The sequence below is a fragment of the Neoarius graeffei genome, chromosome 19 (genome assembly GCF_027579695.1).
Source record: "Neoarius graeffei isolate fNeoGra1 chromosome 19, fNeoGra1.pri, whole genome shotgun sequence".
NCBI classification, from domain to species: domain Eukaryota; kingdom Metazoa; phylum Chordata; class Actinopteri; order Siluriformes; family Ariidae; genus Neoarius; species Neoarius graeffei.
The window spans coordinates 39,078,684-39,101,876 of NC_083587.1; the positions used below are offsets into that span (position 1 = coordinate 39,078,684).

General features: G+C 40.9%; 1 protein-coding gene across 3 annotated transcripts in view; it reads right to left on the reverse strand.

Annotated features, from left to right (window-relative positions):
* Nucleotides 1–23,193, reverse strand: part of asap1b (ArfGAP with SH3 domain, ankyrin repeat and PH domain 1b) — a 209,564-nt gene that overhangs the window by 37,428 nt on the left and 148,943 nt on the right. For all 3 annotated transcript variants that reach the window (XM_060900055.1, XM_060900056.1, XM_060900054.1), the window contains 10 exons: nucleotides 20,855–20,941; nucleotides 19,887–19,987; nucleotides 14,030–14,099; nucleotides 13,435–13,522; nucleotides 13,004–13,052; nucleotides 8,237–8,400; nucleotides 6,760–6,893; nucleotides 3,995–4,086; nucleotides 3,719–3,905; nucleotides 2,000–2,085 (listed from right to left, as the gene is read on the reverse strand). In XM_060900055.1, the coding sequence (XP_060756038.1) occupies nucleotides 2,000–2,085; nucleotides 3,719–3,905; nucleotides 3,995–4,086; nucleotides 6,760–6,893; nucleotides 8,237–8,400; nucleotides 13,004–13,052; nucleotides 13,435–13,522; nucleotides 14,030–14,099; nucleotides 19,887–19,987; nucleotides 20,855–20,941 (1,058 nt within the window). The remainder of the gene's footprint in view (nucleotides 1–1,999; nucleotides 2,086–3,718; nucleotides 3,906–3,994; nucleotides 4,087–6,759; nucleotides 6,894–8,236; nucleotides 8,401–13,003; nucleotides 13,053–13,434; nucleotides 13,523–14,029; nucleotides 14,100–19,886; nucleotides 19,988–20,854; nucleotides 20,942–23,193) is intronic.

Genomic DNA, 23,193 nt, shown 5'->3' on the forward strand with positions numbered 1-23,193 from the left:
TGAATGTTTAAAGCAGTGAGAGCTCGGTAAGCTATTCTTCCGATATGAATAATGCTGTAACTCAGGTGAGATAAAAGAAACCCCTGCAGGACCAAATTACTGAGATTTCAAACTAGATTTACTCAGATTTTAATGCTGGATATTGCTGATGTTCTTCTTATTATTCATTGATACTGCTTTAATCCTGGTTAAGGAGGATCTGGAGCTTATTCCAGGAAAACTGGGTGAGAGGGCATCAGCAGATCATCACGTGCATGCACACAAATGAATTTGGTCTTTTTTTTAATCCCTGACACGTTACATTGTGCACATCTGGTGGATTACAAGCCACATCTACACAACAGACGGCACGTCAAAACTAAAACCTTGTCCAGCATGTCCATGTCAACCAGTAAAAAAAAAAGTTTCACGATTTTGGAACTTTGCTTGCTGTGGGACAGCATGGAGATGTTATGTAGATGAAATTCCACGATTGTCGTAACAAAATGTCATGAGATATGTTTCAGATTGAAAACTATGACCTGATGTTTGAAGTATTACATTTAGAAAGACAAACATTTTTTGGTAGATGTGAAAGTCACATATCTGTTATTTACCAGCTGGGAGGTCCGTATGGTGAAATACCGTGACCGAGGTCTTGAAAGTACTGAGCGAGGCCCTCTGGGCCGAGGTCGGTATTCAAGGCCGAGGTCACGGTATTTCACCATACGGACCGACCTTAAGCTGGTAAATAATATATTAATTTTTTTCTTTACCAAATTCTAACAGAAAACGAGAACGCCCGAAAGGGAAAACCGAGCCGAGCCGCCATTTTGAATCCTCATTCACGGCTGTAATGCAAATGGCTTCCTCCTCGGTATACAAGTGCACTTCCATGGCAGGGAAAAAAAAAAAAAAAAAAAAACTACATTTTGCCGCCTATGTAGTCCCCTATTTATACAAAATTGAGTCATTCAGCCATGTTTTTGCTCGGCGTAACAGTTAGAGGTTTTTAGCTTTCTCCTGAAATGTTTTATTTTATTTCTTCCTCAGGGTAGTAAAACTCACTTTCGCTGTGAAGACTCTTATCGCTATCCATGATGTAAAATTAATGCTATTCTTCTGAGAAATGCTGGCAAAAATTTATAAGATTTTTGATAAAAATCTTATAAATCTTGTAAAAAAATATATAAAAAAAAAAAAGATACATGTTGACCAAAAAAAAAAAAAAATGCTACCATGTTTGTTGTTGTGAACAAGCGAGTCGCCAGAGGTCCATAACCGGGGTCCGTATCGTAGGATACGGACCCACTCGCCAGCCAATCAGAGCGCAGGATTTGATGGAAACCGGACCGCAAAAAAAAAAAAAAAAAGCAGCTTATTTAATTGAAACACGAGCCATAATAGGGAAATTGGTCTGAGAATTTTTGTGTTTACACTTAAAAAAAAAAAAAAAACCTAGAGTCATCGATACATATCCAATTTGAGACACAGCATTAGTTTGTTGAGGACATTGTGCTCTCCTGCCCGCACTGTATGTTGGTACTGCAACAAATGCACAATAGCTGCACTGAATGAATGCAGGATATGTGAAGCAGGCAACTTGTGTACATGCACGCATAATAAAAAGCAAGAGTGAACCCAGCCTTAAAGTACCCACACCACCTTCAAGCATGTAGGAACCCAAAGGAAACCCAAACTGAAGTCGGGACAACATGCAAAATTCACATAGGCAATAACACGGAACTGAACGGCCGCGGTGAAGCAGCATCTTTTGTGCCTCCGTGCCATTTCATATCATCGTTGTCGCCATTTTTGCTTGCATTATGATTACAAATAAAGCTTCTGACCAAGTTAAGATGTGCATCAGGTACAAACTGAAGACACGATTATAGGAAATGGATGATTAAGACGCAAAGTCAAGAAAATGACCTACAAATCATTCAATTCATCAATTATTAAATGACGCCCCGTTTCCCCCTGCAAATAAGTTGGCGACTCCAAGTTATTGTTCCTCCACCTGTTCTGAACCAGAAAGTCGACCAGATGCAGTGACGTGTGGTCAGCAGTCCTCACGGCGTAGTGCAGCGCTGTTTCTCCACCCTCCTACAAAACATTTAGCCAACAAAATCTCTTTCACAAAGTATGTAAAGCATCGAATTTAATAAGTTTTTAGGGCTAGACCAAAATTCAAGTACAAATATATAAAATTGCTATAACATACTTGGTAGTTATAATTGAAGCATTGTCAAATAGACCCCTTCGCAGTAAACGTCATTCATACGCAAGCGGAAATTGCGCACGCAGCCTGGACCCAAAAAAGACTCAGAAATGCCCAGTTGTTGTGTTGTCGGGTGTCAGAATCGTAGCAGTGATGGGGTTAAAATGTACAGAATTCCAGCAGGATCTCACCCATTCCAAAAAAAAAAAAAAATCGCCGACGTCTATGGCTACAAGCCATCAAACGTGTAGACTGGGATGAAAGCACTATCAAAAATGCGCGGGTTTGCAGCGCCCACTTCATCACAGGTAAGATCAGGCTATTTATTAAATCTTTCTTTTTTATTCTTTCTAGTCTTCGTTTATTGATGTAGCAAAATACTTTGGTAACGTTTGTCTGATTAGCTGGGTCATAGTTACACAATGTAATGAATATTGTTAGCATGTTAACTTAGCTTTGCATGCAATTTTGTTTGTAGGAGAGGTCTCGCTTGACTCAAGCAGCCCAGATTTTGTGCCATCATTATTTGTGTATGCCAAAAATCACAATTTTAAAGCAAGGATGGAAAGGTAAAATTGTGTGCCCTCACTCTAAATGCCAACTTACGTTGACTGCTCTAACCTAGCTCCCGCCCCGTTCAGTTTCATTTCTGCTCTCTGCCTCTCGCTTTTTACGCAGCTCTGATTTCTCTTAGCTGCACTCTTTACACTATCATTCCTTTCATGCCATTACCTCCTGCAAATTGCTGTTTAGTGTTGGTATTTGCTGTTGTAGCTAAAGCCACATTGCCATCACATCACTGGCATAATTTGATTAAAACAAAATGAATATGAATGTCCCATTGTTAATCAAGTTGTACATGCCCGCACATAACAATCATATGCGTCTAAAGACTTGTAGGCACGAAGTTTTTCGTGGGTGTACACTGAAGTCTTGTCAATAAGGTACGAGTAGATATCCGGCCATTGTATACCAGGGAACTTACTAACATCGTCCGTCCACTCTTTAATTAAATACGGATCCGGTAGGCGATGTCCACTTGTTAGAGTTAACTTATTTATGTAGCATTCTCGATCTTGTAACGACAATTGTCTGGCATAATCTGACAGCTCATAATGCCGGTCTATGGGCAGCGCCATTGTTTCTGAGTCCAGGCTGCGCGCGCATCCTGGCAACGGTCGGTTTGTTTACAAACATGCGAAGGGGTCTATAGTATGCTTAAAATTTATATCGCTAGAAAAGTATCCATACGACAAGTCTAATTATTTATTAATATGTCCAAACTTCAGCTATGAAACAGTGCAATTTGATACAGCATGTAAGATTTGATGTAAATTAAACAAATAACTCCAGTAGGTTTTCGCATAGAATGAGATTCCTGTATCTTTACTCAGATGCTTTGAAACTACATTACTTAATAACGGGACACTGAGGTGAGTATTCGCACGTTTGACTCAGATGGTGAACAGTAGGTCAGGCAGTTAAAAATAAGTTTTGACAGCAAGTCCTGAGACTTACCTGTCCTCCATCAGGAAGTGGCTCCATGATCTCCACCCCATCAGCATACACTTGGATGAGAGCCAGCAGGTCACGTGACCTCACCGCATCATACAGATCACTCAGCTTCAACGCTGCAGAGCTGCAAGTCTTCCTTGAAAATTTATGATCCATATATTTGGCGTTTATGAACTCCTTGCGAATGGTCCTAATATATTAAACAAAACGATGTTGCAGAATGCAGGACATATGTTTATTTAAAATATTTGGAATGAAGTGGGAACCTTTACTACTCACATATCACTAGATCGAGTAGGCTTTGGAGAGGGGCAGGGAAGATTTCCTTCCATAATCTCATTAAAATTACTGTTCCCAACATTCTTGGCCAGCTGAAAGCAGAAGACTCAGAATGAATATACAAGCTGTCGTGTTAAAATCACAATAAGGCTCCATTTCATGTACAACCCCAAATCAGAAAAACTAAGTTGAGACTGAAATTAAAACTGAAAATGATTTGTAAATAATGTTCTCTCTGTATTGTACTCAAAAGAACACTGAACATTATTTGATGTTTAACCTCATGAATTTTGTGTTTATTTATTTGAAAATAAACACTTTCAATTTTGATTCTTGCAACACATTTCAAAAACAGTTGGGAGGGTAAAGCATATACCACTCATCTCATCTCATCTCTCCCGTAGTCTGGACGACCGTTGGGGCACCACTGAAGACCTGGCAACCAGTTCTCTCCATTCCTCTCTCTGTTCTGCCTTTCTCAGGGTGTTGCTGAGTTTCAGGCCTGTCCATTCTGTGATGTTGTCCTCCCATCTCTTTCTTTGTCTGCCTCTTTTTCTTCCTCCTTGGACAGTGCCTTGCGGGATGGTCTTTGCAAGCTCTTCGGATCTTGTGACATGCCCATACCATTTCAATTTTCGCTTTTTCACAATGGTCAGGAGATCTTCGTGGGGCCCAATGGCTTGCTGGATTCTGCTGCGTGCGTCTTTGTTGGTTATGTGGTCTTTGTAGGAGATGCCAAGGAGTTTCCGGAAGCATCTCATCTCTGTTGCCTGTATCCTTCTCTCCAGATCTGCAGTCAGGGTCCACAGCTCACAGACATACAGGAATATGGAGATGACAAAGGAGCGCATCAGTCTACCGCGTTGCCATTCCTTCTCACAATGCTGGAAAGATGTTTAGGGACTGAAGACACCAAGTAACAAAGTGTTTCAGGTGTTATTTTGTCCCATCCTTCCTGTAAACAGGTCTTAAAGTGCACATCATGGGTAAATTCAGGAGCAAGATCAATGTAATTCTCCTATTTTATATTAAACTTTGGTCAAATATCTGTAACATTCTGCATTCTCTGCAATTGTTTTACCTTGCGCAATACATACCAGAAAAAAATCAGTTGAAATCAAGCCATTTGAGGCGAATTGGTCCGCCTCTGAAAAAACTTAGCATTTGGATTTCCCGGCAAACATTGATTTTCGTGACGTCACATGCGGGACGCCTCCCTCTGAATCCTACGTCAGCGCTGGTTTGTTTATGAGAAAACGACCTGGTGGTTTTCTGCAAATTTCTTCAACGTTATCGTGTAATTATTAAAATGGTTAACAGATGTATCATAGGAGGGTGTAGCAACACCGATCTTGATGGGATTGGTACTCATCGTTTCCCAAAAGACCGGACAATGAGAGAGAAACGGGAGCGCTTGGTCTACACGGGCTGTGCACTGAAACCGTGCAAAGCTCTCGCAGCCTGCTGGCGCTTCCGCAGGTGACGTCACGAATCTGGCTCCAGACTCCCTTGGGATTTTTCCAGACACGTTTTGTTATTTTATTTTTTTCTGCTGTAGACAGATGGCCTTGTGCAAAATTACCCTTCTGGATGAGTGTGTAAAGGGACATACTTTCATATAAAAAAAAAAAAAACGAAATTGGTCCAGAATATGCACTTTAAGGTGTGCAACAATACAGGGCCATCACTGTCATATGTTTCAAAATTCGCAATACATTCTCCGTTGGGGACAGGCACCCTCTTCTTCCACAGCCATGCCTTTGTAATGTGTGCAGAATGTGATTTCACATTGCCTTGTTCAAATCTCCCTGGAAAAGATGTCATCTTGAAGGCAGCATATGTTGCCCCAAAATCTCAAATCACAAAAGTGCGAGTTACCTTTGCCAAGGGCACGGACACAACCCCGTACCAGGACAGACCCTGGCTTTTGGACTTGTTCCTGGTAACAGTCTGGATGGTCCTTTTCGTCTGTGATCCGGAGCACACGGTGTCCATTTCTTTCACCATATTTTTGCACAGTAAAGACTGGCATTTGTGGATGTAACTCTGTATTGTCGTGCTTGACAACGGTTTGCCAAAGTAATCCCGAGCCCATATGGTTACATCAGCTGTAGATGAATGACTGTTCTTGATGCAGTGCCGTCTGAGTGATGAGACATCACGGGTGTTCGTGCCCTTGCCCTTTATCCACCGAAATTCTTCCAGATGACTTGAATCTTTTAATAATAATAATAATAATAATAATAATAATAATTGTATGCACCGTAAAGGTTTGAAATATCCAAATCCCTTCCTATCTTTCTTTGAGGAACATCATTTTTAAACATTTCAATCATTTCCTCATATTTGTTGATAACCTGGAGATCCTCGGCCCATCTTTGTTCCTCAAGGACGAGGCCTTTCCTTTATACTGCTTTTGTACCAAATCATGATTACAATCACATCATTATTTAACCTCATTACTAGCCATACATTTCCCATTCCAACTTTTTTGGAATGTGGTGAAGGCCTGAAATGCAGGAATGCATATATATATTAACAAATGAAGTGAAGTTGACAAAGGGGGGGAAAAAAAATATATATATTTTATTTATTTTTTTTTTTTGGGGGGGGGGGGGGTGTCATACAGTCTGCAATGAAATACAAGTCAAAGTAAATTTAGAAATCACTGCTTTCTTTTTTTATTTTTGCATTTTCCATACCTTTCCTACTTTTTATGATTTGGGGTTGTATTTTATGAGCGATGGAGCAGCTGATTAACCCACCAAGAGTTCTGAGGTTCCTAATTTGTCCAGTTCCATGGACTGAATGCGAGAGATATGCACGCCCATCTCCCTGTGAATGCCTGAACACTCAATACATGTCAGGATGCCCAGGTTAGTCGACAACCATCTGGGATCTAGAGGATGAAAAGTAACATGAGCACGCTCCAGATTTCTGTTTTTCCATCTTAATTATTCTGTGTGTCACAATAAAACAACAGTTTCCACCTTTAATGTGGTAGGCATGTTGTGTAAATCAAATGGTGCTACCCCTCCAAAAATCCATTTTAATTCCAGCTTGTAATGCGACAAAACAGGACAAACACCAAGGGGGATGAATACTTTTTAAAAGACACTGTACATATTCATCACTAAAAATACACTATCGTTCAAAAGTTTGGGGTCACCCAGACAATTTTGTGTTTTCCATGAAAAGTCACACTTTTATTTACCACCATAAGTTGTAAAATGAATAGAAAATATAGTCGAGACATTTTTCTGGCCATTTTGAGCATTTAATCGACCCCACAAATGTGATGCTCCAGAAACTCAATCTGCTCAAAGGAAGGTCAGTTTTATAGCTTCTCTAAAGAGCTAAACTGTTTTCAGCTGTGCTAACATGATTGTACAAGGGTTTTCTAATCATCCATTAGCCTTCTGAGGCAATGAGCAAACACATTGTACCATTAGAACACTGGAGTGAGAGTTGCTGGAAATGGGCCTCTATACACCTATGGAGATATTGCACCAAAAACCAGACATTTGCAGCTAGAATAGTCATTTACCACATTAGCAATGTATAGAGTGGATTTCTGATTAGTTTAAAGCGCTCTTCATTGAAAAGAACAGTGCTTTTCTTTCAAAAATAAGGACATTTCAAAGTGACCCCAAACTTTTGAACGGTACTGACAGGGGCGGTCTTAACATAGAGGCATAGGTAGGCGGCTGCTACCGATATGACGCATAGTCAGTGTAGGCCTTTATAAAGTATATTTTGCCATACACTACATACAGTACCGTACTGTATGTAGTGTATGGCAAAATATACTTTATAAAGGCCTACACTGACTATGCGTCATATCACCCCCAATATAAATGTTCAAACTGTTTGCAGTTTACGGGGTTAACAGTTTTTGGTGCAAGATTAAATTTGTTTCATTCCGAGATAGCTTACTTGCTACTGGTGACAATTACAAGCAATTAAAAGAAATGGGTAGGCCAACTGATTCGCAGTGTGGTACGTTAGATGCTTATTCAGTCATCTATTTAAACAAGAGTTTGTCAGTCATCAAATTTCGGCAACAGCACAACTGGCTCAGTTGTGCTGCAAGACGGATTTTTGGGAGAGCAGGACCCCCCTTTTTTCCTTCTTAAATGGAGTGTGACGAATGACTCGAATGGCTTTCGTCTCTTAAGGTATCCAGGACGGTGGTGTGCCAGGATGGGGAGCACAGTACACAGTTTCTGTACATACACACACCTGCAGCACCACAGTCACAGCAAACTTCATTGCCAGGTATGCGCAGCACATCGTCAATGATGGCTTTAGTCAGATCCTCCAGGCCGTCTTCTCCTGCTGTCTGTTCGCCTCGAAACGCCATGTTCAACGCCTCCTCTTTGCTGTTAGTCAACACTGAGATCCAGCTGTAAATGCAGATGCACAGCACATTTCAAATGCTACTTAAACCAGTTATGACTGCATGACTTAATTTCCAGGACACTTAGACGGATCAGCCATAACATTAAAACCACTGACAGGTAAAATGAATTACACTGACTCTCATTACAATGGCACCGGTCAAGGGGTGGGATACATTAGGCAGCAAGAGAACAGTCAGTTCTTGAAGTTGATGTGTTGGAAGCAGGAAAAATGGGCAAGTGTAAGGATCTATCACACCCCTTGGCAGGTGCCACTGTAACAACATAATCAGTGTAATTCACTTTACCTGTCAGTGGTTTTAATGTTATGGCTGATCGGTGTGTGTGTGTTTTTTTTCCACCTTCAAACTCTCCTCATTCTTGCACAGAGGTGCCGTTCCTAACATAAGTGCATTCTGGGATAGGGACACTTCATTTCAGAGAGGCTAAAAAAACCCTACAAAACTCTACATTGAAGCTGATAATTTAATAGGGATGTCATGAAATACAAATGCATTATTTAGAATGAACAAAGTCCTAAAAGGGTCCCAAATCAATTTAAATACAAACAGGAACAAGAGCGTATTCACTGATTTTACAAATGCTTGCTAGGAAGCAAAATGCATACGCATTTTACTACTTTTTCCACTTTAAAAAAAAAAAGTGGTGTGCAATTATGATCTGCAGCAAGCAGCCATAAACAGAACCTGACAACACTGCTAGAGTGATGCAAGTTCATCAATATAATATTAACAGGATACTATTCAGGTTTAGCTTCACCTAGACATTGCCTTAATCAGCTCCAAAATAAAGTCATATTCTTAATTTGGGAAAGTCAGTTTGCCTCTCAGTCGCATTAGACTGAAGATTAAAAGCTTTCCAGAAAGGTCTACAACACATCTGGTTCAAGAGTTGAATCAAGTTATGTGAAATTTCAGACCACGCCCACTTCTAGATATGAAACAGGGTGTCTACAGGTTTGTCCAAGTTAAATTTAAGACTTAAGACTTTTTCATACCATGTTCCAAAAAAAATTAAGACCAAATCTAAAAGTCACGCAAAAACGTACTCTTTTGGAAAAAAAAAAAACCTATATAATTTAATGTAACTTATTGTTCTTGCAAACATTCACCAGAAAACACTATTCTAGTAGAAGTACTTCATTTCTTTTCCTTGACAGGCATTCACACACTCAGAACACAATATAAGGATCGGATAAACTTGTAACTATGTGACGATCAGAATGCAGTCACAACGTTTGAATCCAGTGTAACAATGTGAAAATGTGAATGAAGTCACACACAGAATCCAATGCAACAGTTTTTTTTAATTATTATTTTCTCTGCTTGGGGAGTCACATTGTAAGCAGGATTGTTCAATTCCATCTTTGGTCAAACAACAACGCAGAAAACAACAGTTAAACAATGTGAATGCACGTACGCCTGAAACTTCGGCTCACTCACTTGAAAGGTATGCTCACTTGCACTTCTTAAAACACTTGGAACGATACCCACACACAAACAATACTATTCTCTCACATGCACGCAATAGAATATATTCTCTCTCTCACTCACACACACAATATTCTCTTCCATCTCGCAGATCTATCCGCTTCTCCACGACCGTTAGTGGTGGCAGCGCTGAAGTCGGATATTTGAGGCTGACGCTCGCGGCCTTTAGCAAAAGCAACGTGCTTGGCGCTCTTCATATGAGAGTCCACCGCTCTTATCCCCATTGTGCCCGACTTAAAAGTCTTACAGCATGCTACATCTTTGGGTACAGCTTTCAGCCATCACGAGTATTTTGCATCTTGCAGCCAGTTATCATTAAATTTACATTTACCCTTTGTGACTCGGACTACCCTCCATCAACAGATCAGGCACTGAGTGGTTGTCAAGCACGCGTGTGTCTAGCAACCGGTGGATTTGGAGCCTGCGCGGTATAATTGTGAGCATCAAAAACGATTAAACTTTTTCCCCATCCAAAGTGTACCACATTTTAATGATATGACTGAGTAAAATCTCCATAAATTTAAGATTGAAAATTTAAGACCACGGGGTTTGAAATTTAAGACAATTTAAGACTTTTTAATGGCCTTATTTTAGGAAAATTAAATTTAAGACTTTTTAAGGACCCGCGGCCACCCTGTGAAAACAGATATGATTATTTTCAGCACTCGACAAAAATCACACCCCAATTAGTGTTCTACCCCTATAATTTAACCAAAGAAACCAGTTATTGATTTTATACACAGCAGCAGAGGTGAACAAAATACCCAACTTCATTACTTAAGTCAAAGTAATTGCCACAACACTTACAATACCGAATGCTTCTGAAGCAACCAACTGGATTTACAAAATGAACACATGCTGTGCCATCATGGTGGTTTAACGTTAAGCTAGCTAGTCAGTGAAACTCCACCTGACATGCTAGCAAACTCTTTTCAAACTCAAAATCATATTGGGTAGCCAACGCTACTAGAAAAGAAAGATTTCTACATTGTTTGGCAAGATTATGCTAAAACACATTTCTGAAAGCACTTCAGATAAATTAACATTATTTCATGTTAGCGTAACTCCGTTTATAACATGCTAAATAACAGTGTCCAAGTTAACTAGCTGTGTGTTAACGTTAGCCGTGGACAAGGCGATGGAAACTTGGCGGGCAAATCCATAGAAAGTCGTTTGACTAATCAGACTGCATAGCTATTGCAACATTATCGCTAGCTCTAAAAGCACAGACAACTTCAGTGCAAGCTTTCTCTTGGAATAAAAAACGTTTATATACCTCAATATGCTTCCGCAGGTCGGATGGTGGGTTTTTGAAGGCCGTTTTCGGCAAACAAAGCAAACGTTTAAAATGAAACGAAACTTTAATCCTTTCAGAAAACTGAAACATGGGTTCTAGGTAAAGCCACGAGTGCGTGCATTTCCCAGAACCACTGCCTCCTTCCATTCTGCCATCAACTGATCGTGTTAAATAATGCTGCTGAGAAATCATTGAACTTGATTTTATACAGTCTATGGACGTGACGTGACCCGAGTGATTACTGATCGGCTGTCTCAGGGTCACCTGCGTAAAAAAACATCCACTTTCAAAGCTGCTTCATCGTAACGAGGACCTTGATAGAAATGTAGTGGAGTGAAAAGTACGATATTTGTCTTTCAAATCTAGTAAAGTCAGAAGTTTCCAGAAAAAAAATAACACTCAAGTAAAGTACAGATACTCAAATAGTGTACTTAAGTACAGTACTCAAGTAAATGTACCTTGTTACTGTCCCCCTCTGTACAGCAGGGTACTTAGATAAATGGTGAGCCAGTCCAGAGTCTCGGCATACGAGTATCTTGAAAAATAAGTTTATAAAATAAGCGGTTTGTGCAGAAAGCACAGGGAATGTTGTTTCTATGACACGTGAATAATTTTTTTTTTTACTCAGTAAGCCCTGTGATGGGACAAAGAACAGGTGTAAAAAGACATTTGGTCTTTAATAGCAGTAGCAGACTTTAAGAGTCTCAGACGGGGAAACAAGCGCTAAAGCGTTGATATGGAACACCCGCACTGACGGACCTCCAACAGCTCAGAATGAACTTCTACAGCAAATCACAGGCTCAACAGGAGGCATCTGAAGCGTGCACGCGTGTGTATGTGCATGAGTGACCGAGAGAGAGAGAGAGAGAGAAAGAAGGAAGACAGAAGAAAATAGAGATTAAGGTGGAGTTTGACTACAAATAAGAAAAAAAAAAGAGGTGCGAGAAATAGATGCTGTGGTTTCAGTAGATGACTAAGTGAAACTTCTCAGGGCACTGATAAACCTCTTTCAATCTTTTAATACATGCAATAAATGCATGTCACCGACAATGAAGTACTGACCACGAAGCATGCTAATCTTAACTGCTACGATGGCACTACAGTTATGCTTCCAGAGTCAGTGAAATGCAAAGTAAGCTAAGAAATCAACAGAAAATTAGTCAGTGAAATGGTGTGACCTATAACTGTTAATATGAGCTAAACACCTAAACAATTTCATCAGTTTCCATGAAAAAGAAAGAAAGAAAGAAAGAAAGAAAGAAAGAAAGAAAGAAAGAAAGAAAGAAAGAAAGAAAGAACAACTTTATTCACCACACACTTGTGAAATTCCTCTCTGCATTTACCGTAACCCATCTGAAGCAGTGAAAACACACGTGAGCAATGAGCACACACACACACCCAGAGCAGTGGGCAGCCATGCTAACAGCGCCTGGGGAGCAGCTGGGAGTTAGGTGCCTCGCTCAAGGGCACCTCAGCCCAAGGCCGTCCCATATTAACCTAACCGCATGTCTTTGGACCGTGGGGGAAACCCACACAGACACGGGGAGAACATGCAAACTCCACACAGAAAGGCCCTCGCCGGCATGCCGGGCTTGAACCCAGAACCTTCTTGCTCTGAGGCGACTGTGCTAACCACTTACACCACCGTGCCGCCCACGGTGAGACTGGATTGTACAGTTTATATTATCTTATAGCACTAGCTCTTCGATTTCCCCCCTCCCCCCACAAGATCGTTTCACTGGGATAACAAAGACTAGTAGAATAAGATACACGGCATTCCGAACAGGGTAAATATACTTACATTACAAACTCCTGCTCATCTTCAGCCTGAAAGTGATATGTGCGATTATCTACATTAAAGAAGAAAAGCGCAAACACTTACACATGGTTCTTTGCACGACATAAGAGACAAACATTTTGGCCAATTTTGTCTTTTTATGCCCGTTTGCCAGAATTCAGCCAAAGTGACAGAGAAAACAAGTTTCTGCATTTGAGAAGACACTACTGAAAACAGTATGGAATATTTTATCAGCATACTGCCCAGAACATATTTTTAAAAAATAATAAATAAATAAATAAATAAATAAATAAATAAATAAATGAACAGAAATACAGTATTTTACCATGAAGTATATAATTTTTCCTGAAGTATAGTAATATCTGCCTTATAACAAACAATTGTGTTCAAAGTCATTTAAGTCAAAATAGGTGAACGGGATTGGTTGTTCTTACGGGAAATGAGATCAAAGCACTTGCGGTCTTCAGTGCTCGGCTTGACCTGGCATGTGAGTAGGTTCAGTTTGACTGGCTGCCTGTTTGACTGTTATCACACACATACGGATAAAGACAAATAAATTCAGCAGTTACTGTCAGTTATGGAATAACATCCTGGTTAATAACAACAATAAGAATAAGAGGAGGAAGAAGAAGCAGTAGCATTTATTTGTGATACATTACAGCACGGTCAAATTCTTTTCTTCACATTTCTCAGCTTGTTAGGAAGTTGGGGTCAAAGCACAGGATCAGCCCTGATACAGTGCCCCTGGAGCATTAAGGGCCTTGCTCAAGGGCCCAATAGTGGCAGCTTGGTGGTTCCAGGGCTTGAACCCTGACCTTCTGATCAGGAACCCAGAGCCTTAACTATTGAGCAACCACTGCTCCTTAACTACTACTACTACTACTAAATAATAAAGTTGGTATTATTACCATTATTCTGTTTATTGATGCATCAGGAATATGGATGCAACTTCACTAATATAAATGAAAATTTGATTTTCATCAGTCATCAGATGGGCACTGTGAGGGTGTGAAACTGTTCCTAACTCACCGTGGCATGAGAGATCGTGAGAATGCCTCCTTTCACTGAGCATTTCCTCCGTTGCCATACCTTTCGTAGCCTGTGAGAAAAAAAGCTACACCGTTAACCCTGGTTAGTGTTTGCAACAAGTCTGTCTTTGACATGTGTAGATTTCCACATTACAACTCACAATGACGAGAAGTTCTTAAAGGAACAGTCCACCGTACTTCCATAATGAAATATGCTTATCTGAATTGAGACGAGCTGCTCCGTACCTCTCCGAGCTTTGCGCGACCTCCCAGTCAGTCAGACGCGCTGTCACTCCTGTTAGCAATGTAGCTAGGCTCAGTATGGCCAATGGTATTTTTTGGGGCTGTAGTTAGACGCGACCAAACTCTTCCACATTTTTCCTGTTTACATAGGTTTATATGACCAGTGATATGAAACAAGTTCAGTTACACAAATTGAAACGTAGCGATTTTCTATGTTATGGAAAGTCCGCACTATAATGACAGGCGTACTAACACCTTCTGCGCGCTTCGACAGCACACTGATACGGAGCTCAGAAGGTGTTAGTACGCCTGTCATTATAGTGCGGACTTTCCATAGCATAGAAAATCGCTACGTTTCAATTTGTGTAACTGAACTTGTTTCATATCACTGGTCATATAAACCTATGTAAACAGGAAAAACGCGGAAGAGTTTGGTCGCGTCTAACTACAGCCCCAAAAAATACCGTTGGCCATGCTGAGCCTAGCTACATTGCTAACAGGAGTGACAGCGCATCTGACTGACTGGGAGGTCGCGCAAAGCTCGGAGAGGTACGGAGCAGCTCGTCTCAATTCAGATAAGAGCATATTTCATTATGGAAGTACGGTGGACTGTTCCTTTAACATCCTTGAAGCAGTACTCATATTTAAATTTTGTGTTATTGCCTTGTTTTCTTCATCAGCATTATAAGATTTCAATAAATAAACGTAATTGTATACAGACTGAGCAATTATGAAGATGGGTGCAGCTTTCTACATGGGGGTTAAAGGGGAACTGAAGTCATTTTGGAACTTGCTTTATTTCTTAATTAACGTGTTATTCAAGTACGTTTTCAGTTTTATTAACCTTATATCGTGACTATTATATTACACTTATCGGCCTTTTCGGATTTTAGCCACGTTGCATGTAGTTCATATGGCCCACAACAGGCGTCGCTTATCCGCACGATCTTCACGAGACTTCAAACGTGAAGTGTCAGTGCCGCCATTTTGAAAACCGTTCACACAGCGGCCAGATCGCCATATCATTCCAATTTAGATTAATTTCGAGATTTGCCAGCTTCATCAGTGATGGAGATTATTCCATACGACTTCGAACCAACGTGGAGTAGAGAAGAGTTGGAAAGACGACAGGATAAGGACGAGTCCGTCGCGCTGGGATTTACGTCATTACTGTCGCACAATTAAAACGTGCCAGATCAGGCGGCTGGTGGGTTTTCAAAATAATAAATACATGCATGTATTTTTGTGATAAAATACATTATACTGAGCGCATTTCCCACATAATCCTCACTAAGGTTTCGGACAGCACTACAAAAATGGCGTCCGCACTATATAGTGAGTAGGGAGCGATTTCGGACACAGGGAAAACTTCCGGCTTGATTACGTCAGCATTCGAAAGAGGGCACGCGTGTCTTTTGACAACATTGGCAGATGTTGGTCACTTTGATGTCCGCTGTACGTTTTACTTCTGTCCTACAATGTCTCGCACAGGTCTCAACGAATCTCGTTTACGGCCATTGCTTTGACATACGGACTGATATATTACAGAGCATATTTCAAACACTCATAACCAGGGCTTTGAACCGGAATTTTTTTCCTATTGGTTCGTTCCGAACAGAAACGGAATTTTAACGTTTCCGGTTTTGGGTTCCACCATTAAATAGACGTTCCCGAACCGGTTAGAACAAAAAAATTTCGTTCCCGGAACGGTTAATTACGTTCCCTGTCAGCTGTTTAACAAATGGCTATAAAATTATGTCTCTGTCTCATCCAGCTTAAGCCAAATGTAGGCTAATTCTATTACAACCTTCATTAAATAAGACAAGAAATAATTCAAAACAATTATTTCAAATGTTGGCGATTTGGATTCTCAGTATGTCTTCCCATCTACACAAACAGAAAAAGTGCCAAAAATGAAAGATAATTCGTTTAGTGTGTTACCAAAGGCTAGTCAGGCCCTATACAGGGCTACCGCATGACGTCACCGCGCCGCGAGATTTTGTTAGGCGCCATATTGGAAGTACACATCTATGCAAGTACATACATACATAAAACAAACTACAGCTGAAATGTAGCCAGGGCCGGTTCTGCCCTAATCTGGACCCGGGTGCAACATCGCGCACCCCCCCCCCCCCCAAAAAAAACCCACCAGTCTAAATCAGGACAACCATCACATAACTATAACTATAAACATTTTATATCAACTATTTTAACTAAATGGGCTATAATAAATAAGCCTGCAGGCAGCCACGGCGGGCTGCCTCAGAAAAGTAACCATTCAATGACAACTGAAAGCCTGCAGCCACAGCGGGCTGCCTCAGAAAAGTAACCATTTGTCCTACCTTAAAACTCGTTTTGCATTTTCTGCCTCCTTTTTTGTATTTTCGACCCTCCGTTTATTTTCTTTCCTTTTCTGAAAACCCGATTTGTGTCCAGGCATTTTGTTCTGCTACCAACGAACTAACTCGTCAGGTCTCGTCTCTCGAGCCCGCGATGATTCCCGTGGGAAGGGCAACAATTGATACATTTTTACAAACAGCCAATAGGGAGGTTGCATCGTTCAGACTCTTCTTTGCTCAGACACTCAGTAATTCACCTAGTATTCACTAGTAGTCCACCTTCCCGCTCTCTCCATTCAATCAGCGAACGTCACACAGGAAGTGAACCCCAGCGGGTCATAGAAACTTGCGCAGGAGAAGAATGACTATTTGTAGGCTACAGAAACTTTGAGGAACGAAATAAAAACCGGTATTAACCGGTTACCATTATTTTTAATAAGCGTTTCTGTTCCATGTGAAATAGAAAAAGTTCCCGGTTTTCGTTTTCGTTCCTTGAACCGGTTCAAAGCCCTGTTCATAACTCGCTATAGCAGTGACAAAATAGCGATCAAAAATGCACTCTTATATTTTATAAAATGAGATAAATAGAATTTTGATGATATAAAAAAAAAAAAATCGCCTTCAGTTCTCTTTTAACTGCGTCCACAATGATTGGAAAACCAGAAAAAAAAAATCTGATGTGGGGATGTTTTGCAGGAAATAAAATGGTTGCTTTTTTAAAGTTAGATTTTTTTCCCCCTCTGATTTTCTCCCACCAGCCAGCTCTCCCCACTCACATGAAATTACCAACCTGGGAGGGTGAAGGCCAACATGGGCTTTCTCTGAGACCACTGCATCTTTTCAGACTGTGCTCATGCTACATTACAGAGCAGCAGAAAACAAACATTCAGATGAAAGCACCATCTACGACCTACAGTGCCCTCCACAATTATTGCCACCCCTTCTAAAAATGAGTAAAAAGGGTTGGAAAAAATCCACCTTTTGGCAAAGTAGCATCATCTCACACTGAAAAATGAGGAAAAAAGCCAACCTTTACTTCAAATAAATTTATTCAGAGAAAAACAAATCCCTCATCAAGAGATCATTATTTTCAACAAAAACACGTGTCACTATTATTGGCACCCCTGGAAATTATAGTGAACATAATGTAACTGAAGCAGGTTTCCCCATTTAAATTGTACATTTTTTAGTTGATTGGAGTGTGTAGGAACTTTCAAGCTGTAATCCATGACTTCCTGATTAACTGGGATACAAATATGAAGTAACACAGACGCCAAATTCCCTTAGTCATCCATCAACAAGGGGAAAGATAAGAGAAGGCAAACCAAATGAGGGAGAAAAAAAAGTGTGTTGACCTTCGTAAGTCAGGGAATGATTATAAAAAATATAGCTACTCACCTGAAAATGTCCATTTCTACTGTTAGGGCAATAATAAAAAGTGGACACCAACTGGAACTGTTAGAAACTTGCCTGGAAGAGGATCCAAGTTTATTTTGCCCCCATGTTCAGTGAGGAGGATGGTAAGAGAGGAAAAAAGTAAAATCTTTGGGTTTCCAAGTCTCCAAAACCACAACCGGATGCCACCTCCATGCCAACAGATTATTTGGAAGGTTTGCCAGAAAAAAAAAGCCTTTTTCTGTCAGTTAACCATAAACGTAAGCACCTGAAGTTTGCGAAACGCTACGACAACTTGGACTGGAACCGTGTTCTATGGTCTAATATACCAAAAATGGAGCTTTTTGGCAATAAACACTCGAGGTGGGTTTGGTGTAAAAAGAAGGATGGCAAAAATGAAAAGAACCCGATCCCAACTATAAAATATCGTGATGGTTCTGTGATGTTTTGGGGCTGTTTTTCCTCCAAAGGCCCTGGAGACCTTGTTAGGGTACATGGCATCATGGACTCCATGAAATACCAGGACATTTTAAATCAAAATCTAGCTGCTTCTGCCAGGAAAGTAAAACTGGATCATCACTGGATCTTCCAGCAGCACAATGATCTGAAGCATGTGTCCAAATCAAGAAAAATGGTTAGCTGACCACAGAACCAAGCCTCTGGTCATGGCCATCTCAGTCCCCTGACCTGAACCCCATTGAAAACCTGTGGGGTGAGCTGAATAAGAGAGAGTGCACAAGAAAACGCCAAGGACCCTGGATGATCTGAAGAGATTTTGTTCAGAGAAATCATCTCAGATGCCCCGCTCTGTATCTCCAACCTTATAAAATGTTATTGGAGAAGACTCTTTTTTTTTTTTTTTTTTTTTACTGGCAAAGGGAGGTTGTACAAAGTATTAAATACAGAGGTGTCAATAATAGTGGCACATAGTCTGGTTAACACCAGACCATATCACAAGTGAAATATGGTCTGGAATCCGCCTATTGAATTTCTCGTAGGGGAGGTGTGGTTTACGATTGTCAACGGCCGTTTATTGGATGTTGCGAATGTCTATCATTTGGCGTATACGTAGCCCATGGCCAATCATGGCAGTTGTACCCGGTGACGTAGTTACAGCGACGAAGAGGCGAAGAAGAGAAGGAAAGAGAAAGAGAAGGCAAAACAAAAATAGGAAAACAATGGCACCGAACTTATTTCACTTGTGATATGGTCTGGTGTTAACCAGACTAATTCAGAACAGTGTCTAAAGCTTGATCGAAAGTTTGGTTCGTATCGCTCGCCGCCATGTTAAATGTGATCCGTAAACAGTCCCAAATAAACTACAAGCTTCCGTTTGTCGAGTAGTACACGTCACCGTCTTTCCACCCCTCCCCACTCTCTGATTGGCTCCCTAACTCAGGCGAGCCTTTAGACCATAGTTTCCATGCTGTCTTTTCAGATCGGAACGATTGTGCAAAGCAGCATGGGATTTCCCAGGCTAAGTGGCACATGTGTTTTACTGAAAATAATTGTCTTGATGAGGGATTTGTTTTTCCTCTGAATACATTTATATCGATTAAAGGTTGGATTTTTCTCATTTTCCCAGTGTTATATAAAGCTACTTCACCAAAAGGTGGATTTTTTTTCTTAATCCTCTTTACTAAGCTTTACAAGGGGTGCCAATAATTGTGGAGGGCACTGTATTGGCGAGCGTCTATGTGACGGGCAGAGGAGAAGCCATGCCCAGTTTTGCTCTTCCACATAGACAACATGGCTCTCGTGGACTCCCAGTCACAGACAGATAGCTGTGGCATTGTCAGGATTCAAAATTCTAAAAGATTTCTGCTGACTTGCACATTTCTAACAGAAGGCAGTGTGCATGCATGTTATGAGCGTTCCTACCCATCACTCTTCTTCAGCAGATATCCTCTCTTCTCACTGCCAAACTCCTTGTTACCCTGCAGTTGGTGCATGCTGTAGCCTCCCTGCTTGCTTTGCGAGTCCTGTCCAAGGATAAATATACAGATACATACATGGTGTAAACATACAAACACGTACATGCGAGACCCTGACACATACACATACTCTAACAGCCACAAAACTAGAGTAAAATAATTACAGGCCATAAACCGAAATCCATGTTGTACAATGATCTCCAAAAGAACATGTGACACAATCCTTCCCTTTAACAGTCCATTCAGACTACGCAACTCAACATACACTGCATGCTGAGCATGCTATAAACTTACTCTTCTAGACTTCAATCCAAAAAGGCAGCAAGTGAGAAAAAGACAGGAAAAAGTGTGAAAAGCATGGCACGTGAACAACAGCCGTACGTACGCATGTGCGCGCGCGTGCGGGTGTGAATGTATGAAAATGAAAGGGAGATAAAAAGACGACATCGAGTTACTGAAGACCATCTACATTACTAAACCGTGTCATTCAGTTAGTGACTTTTTCCCGAGCAAACAGTGGGGCACAACACTGGTTACCAGCAAGGTCGACCTCATACTGGCTACCAGCATGGTACAGCACTGGTTACTCCCTTTCTCACTCTCACACATGCACCGATATACATGGCTCAGAATCTAAACATCACCTTCATCTTTGTGTAGAACATGTAAACAGAAATACAAAACATATCCCGCAAGTTAAAAAAAAAAGTGCCCCAAAAAAAAAAAAAATCTAACTCCTAATTCCTTGACGTAATTCTTCAAATCTTATTCTTGGAGCTGAACAAGCCACTCACTATTGTTGAACCTCTTTAAGGAATTCCAAGACACCAAATCCCAGTTAGAGTAACCAATAAGGCTCAGAAATTGTTTTTGGTCCTCAGACTGAAATCTGGAGCACGCAGACTGCCTGCTTACCTCCTTCTGCTCAGACTGCAAGGAGGACTTGATCAGATCCCTCAGTGCTGTGAGCTGCTTTTTCTCCTCATCCTGAGTTTGCTTTATCTAGGAACCAGAAAACAGTTTCACATATACACACTCCCGGTCCTTAAGTATATGGACAGTCATGGATGTCACTAGGATTGAGAGATAGGGGGGGCTTAGCCCCAGGAGTGTGTTCAGTAATGCGTGCGCGCACCGAAAATTTTTTTATTGCTCCTACATAGGCTTCGTCAATTATTCATTATTTGAAGAACATTTATCAGAATGTGTTATCTGGATCACTTTCTTTTTCTACCCTGCTATTTCTCTCCCAAGTCTTCAGGATATCTTCTTTATATTAACAAAATAAGTCTAAATCAGTTCATTAGAGGCTGGGGCTATTTTTATGAAGAAAGATGTTTGCAAACATCTCCATCACGCTAATACTGGCTAACATTTTCCATAAAGTTCAATTTAGCTGCCATAATGTTAAAAGGGACAAGTAGCCTACATCAGCCTTTCTCAACCGGGGTGCCGTCTGGATTCGTTAGGAGTGCCGTCAAAAATTATATATTCTAACATTGAAATAAATAAAATGAATTAAAATTCCAAAAAACGACAGTTACACTAATGCAGATCATCGCCGCCTCATGCATCATCAAAATTTGTCTCACGGCCCCCTTTCCCATCTCACAACGTCACTGCCGGGGTCAGCGTATGGTCAGCGTGACTGCGTATATTTTATATGGGGGTGCCTTGAGAATTTGCATACTTCTGAAGGGTGCCGTGACTGAAAAAAGGTTGAGAAACGCTGGCCTAATTCACCACATTTTCTTCCTCTTAGATAAACGTAGGTAACGTTAAGCAATTAACAATGATTGACATCAACTTACAATCTCTTGTTCACTGTATCATTCACTGCGAATTAAGTCCTCTTCTTCTCTTAACAACTCTGCCGGCCTCAGGAACGTAACGTTACAGCAAATAGGCCTAATAACATACAGCTCCCGTCTGAACCGCGTGTGCCCGCCTACCTGGCTATGCTGGGAAACATAACGATAATTTTATTCGTGTCATAGCTAGAACTTGTAGACATATTATTGTTTGACTTGTTTTTTTGCTGGTTTGTGTTATGTGCAAGTCTGCACTATTTTCAAAAAAATAAATATACTGTTTTATATATATATATATATATATATATATATATATATATATATATATACACACACACACACTATATATATATATATATATATATATATATATATATATATATATATATATATATATATAAAAAACACTGAAAATTATAGGGGGGCTTGGGAACATTTTAGGGGGGCTTAGGCCCCCCTAAAATGGACCTAACGACGTCCATGTGGACAGTGAAGCAATTTTCATAAATTTGCCTCGTACACCACCACAATGGATTGAAAATGAAGCTAACGTAGACTTTCAGCTTTAATTCAAGTGGTTTAAAGGACCCATGGCATGGTGGTTTGTTGATGCTTTAAACGGGCTCGTGGAGGTTTCCGGATGTTATATCCGCAGCCTTTCTCGAAATGAACCCTCGGCACGTAGATATAGCTTCCTGGGAGAAAGCCCCATTTCAGCGCTTTTCCCAGTGCGTCGTTTTGCTAAGAGAACCATGGAGGCGGGGAAGGGTAGAGGGTGGGGGCGGGCCATGGGGGGGAAGGGGAGGGGCTTGACCAAGCTGCAGGCATGCTACCTGTGTGTGAACAGTAGCAATGGCAGGTCAAGCAACAGTCCAAGCTTTCGCTTTTGGCCCCTCGGACTCCTTTCGTAAACTCAGTGTGACACAGAGAACAGAGAGCGAGTGTGTTCGGAGTGGTAGTTTACGAACGTATAATACACTAGGCTTGAACACGCACTCCATAACCAAAGAGGATAGAAGCAGCAACTACAGCAACATAGCGCTTATCCAACAGAAGACATGCATTGCGGAGCAATAGTCAAACATAAGCTCATAAGTTACAGTCAATTTCCAGACTAAACTCAGTTTAACAGAGCATGCTGCATGCTCTTTAGTTTTGTAGCGCAGAGTACCTGGCTAACTGCAGGAAGCGGTTAGCTGCACAGCTAATGTAGCCATTGCTAGGCTAACGCACCGATTTTAAAACACGGCAAAACGACTTAACAGTTATACACTTACTTGTTCGGTGTTTGTGGCTGATGCGGCAGGGATGCTTGGTACGGACCCAGGCTTCAGTGACAGTTGATGTGCAAAACCTGCCCTGTACTGTCCCAAGTTGTGGAAACATTCCTCAGGAAAATGCTTCCGACAAACATACACCGTCTTAGGTAGACTCGACGGCGTA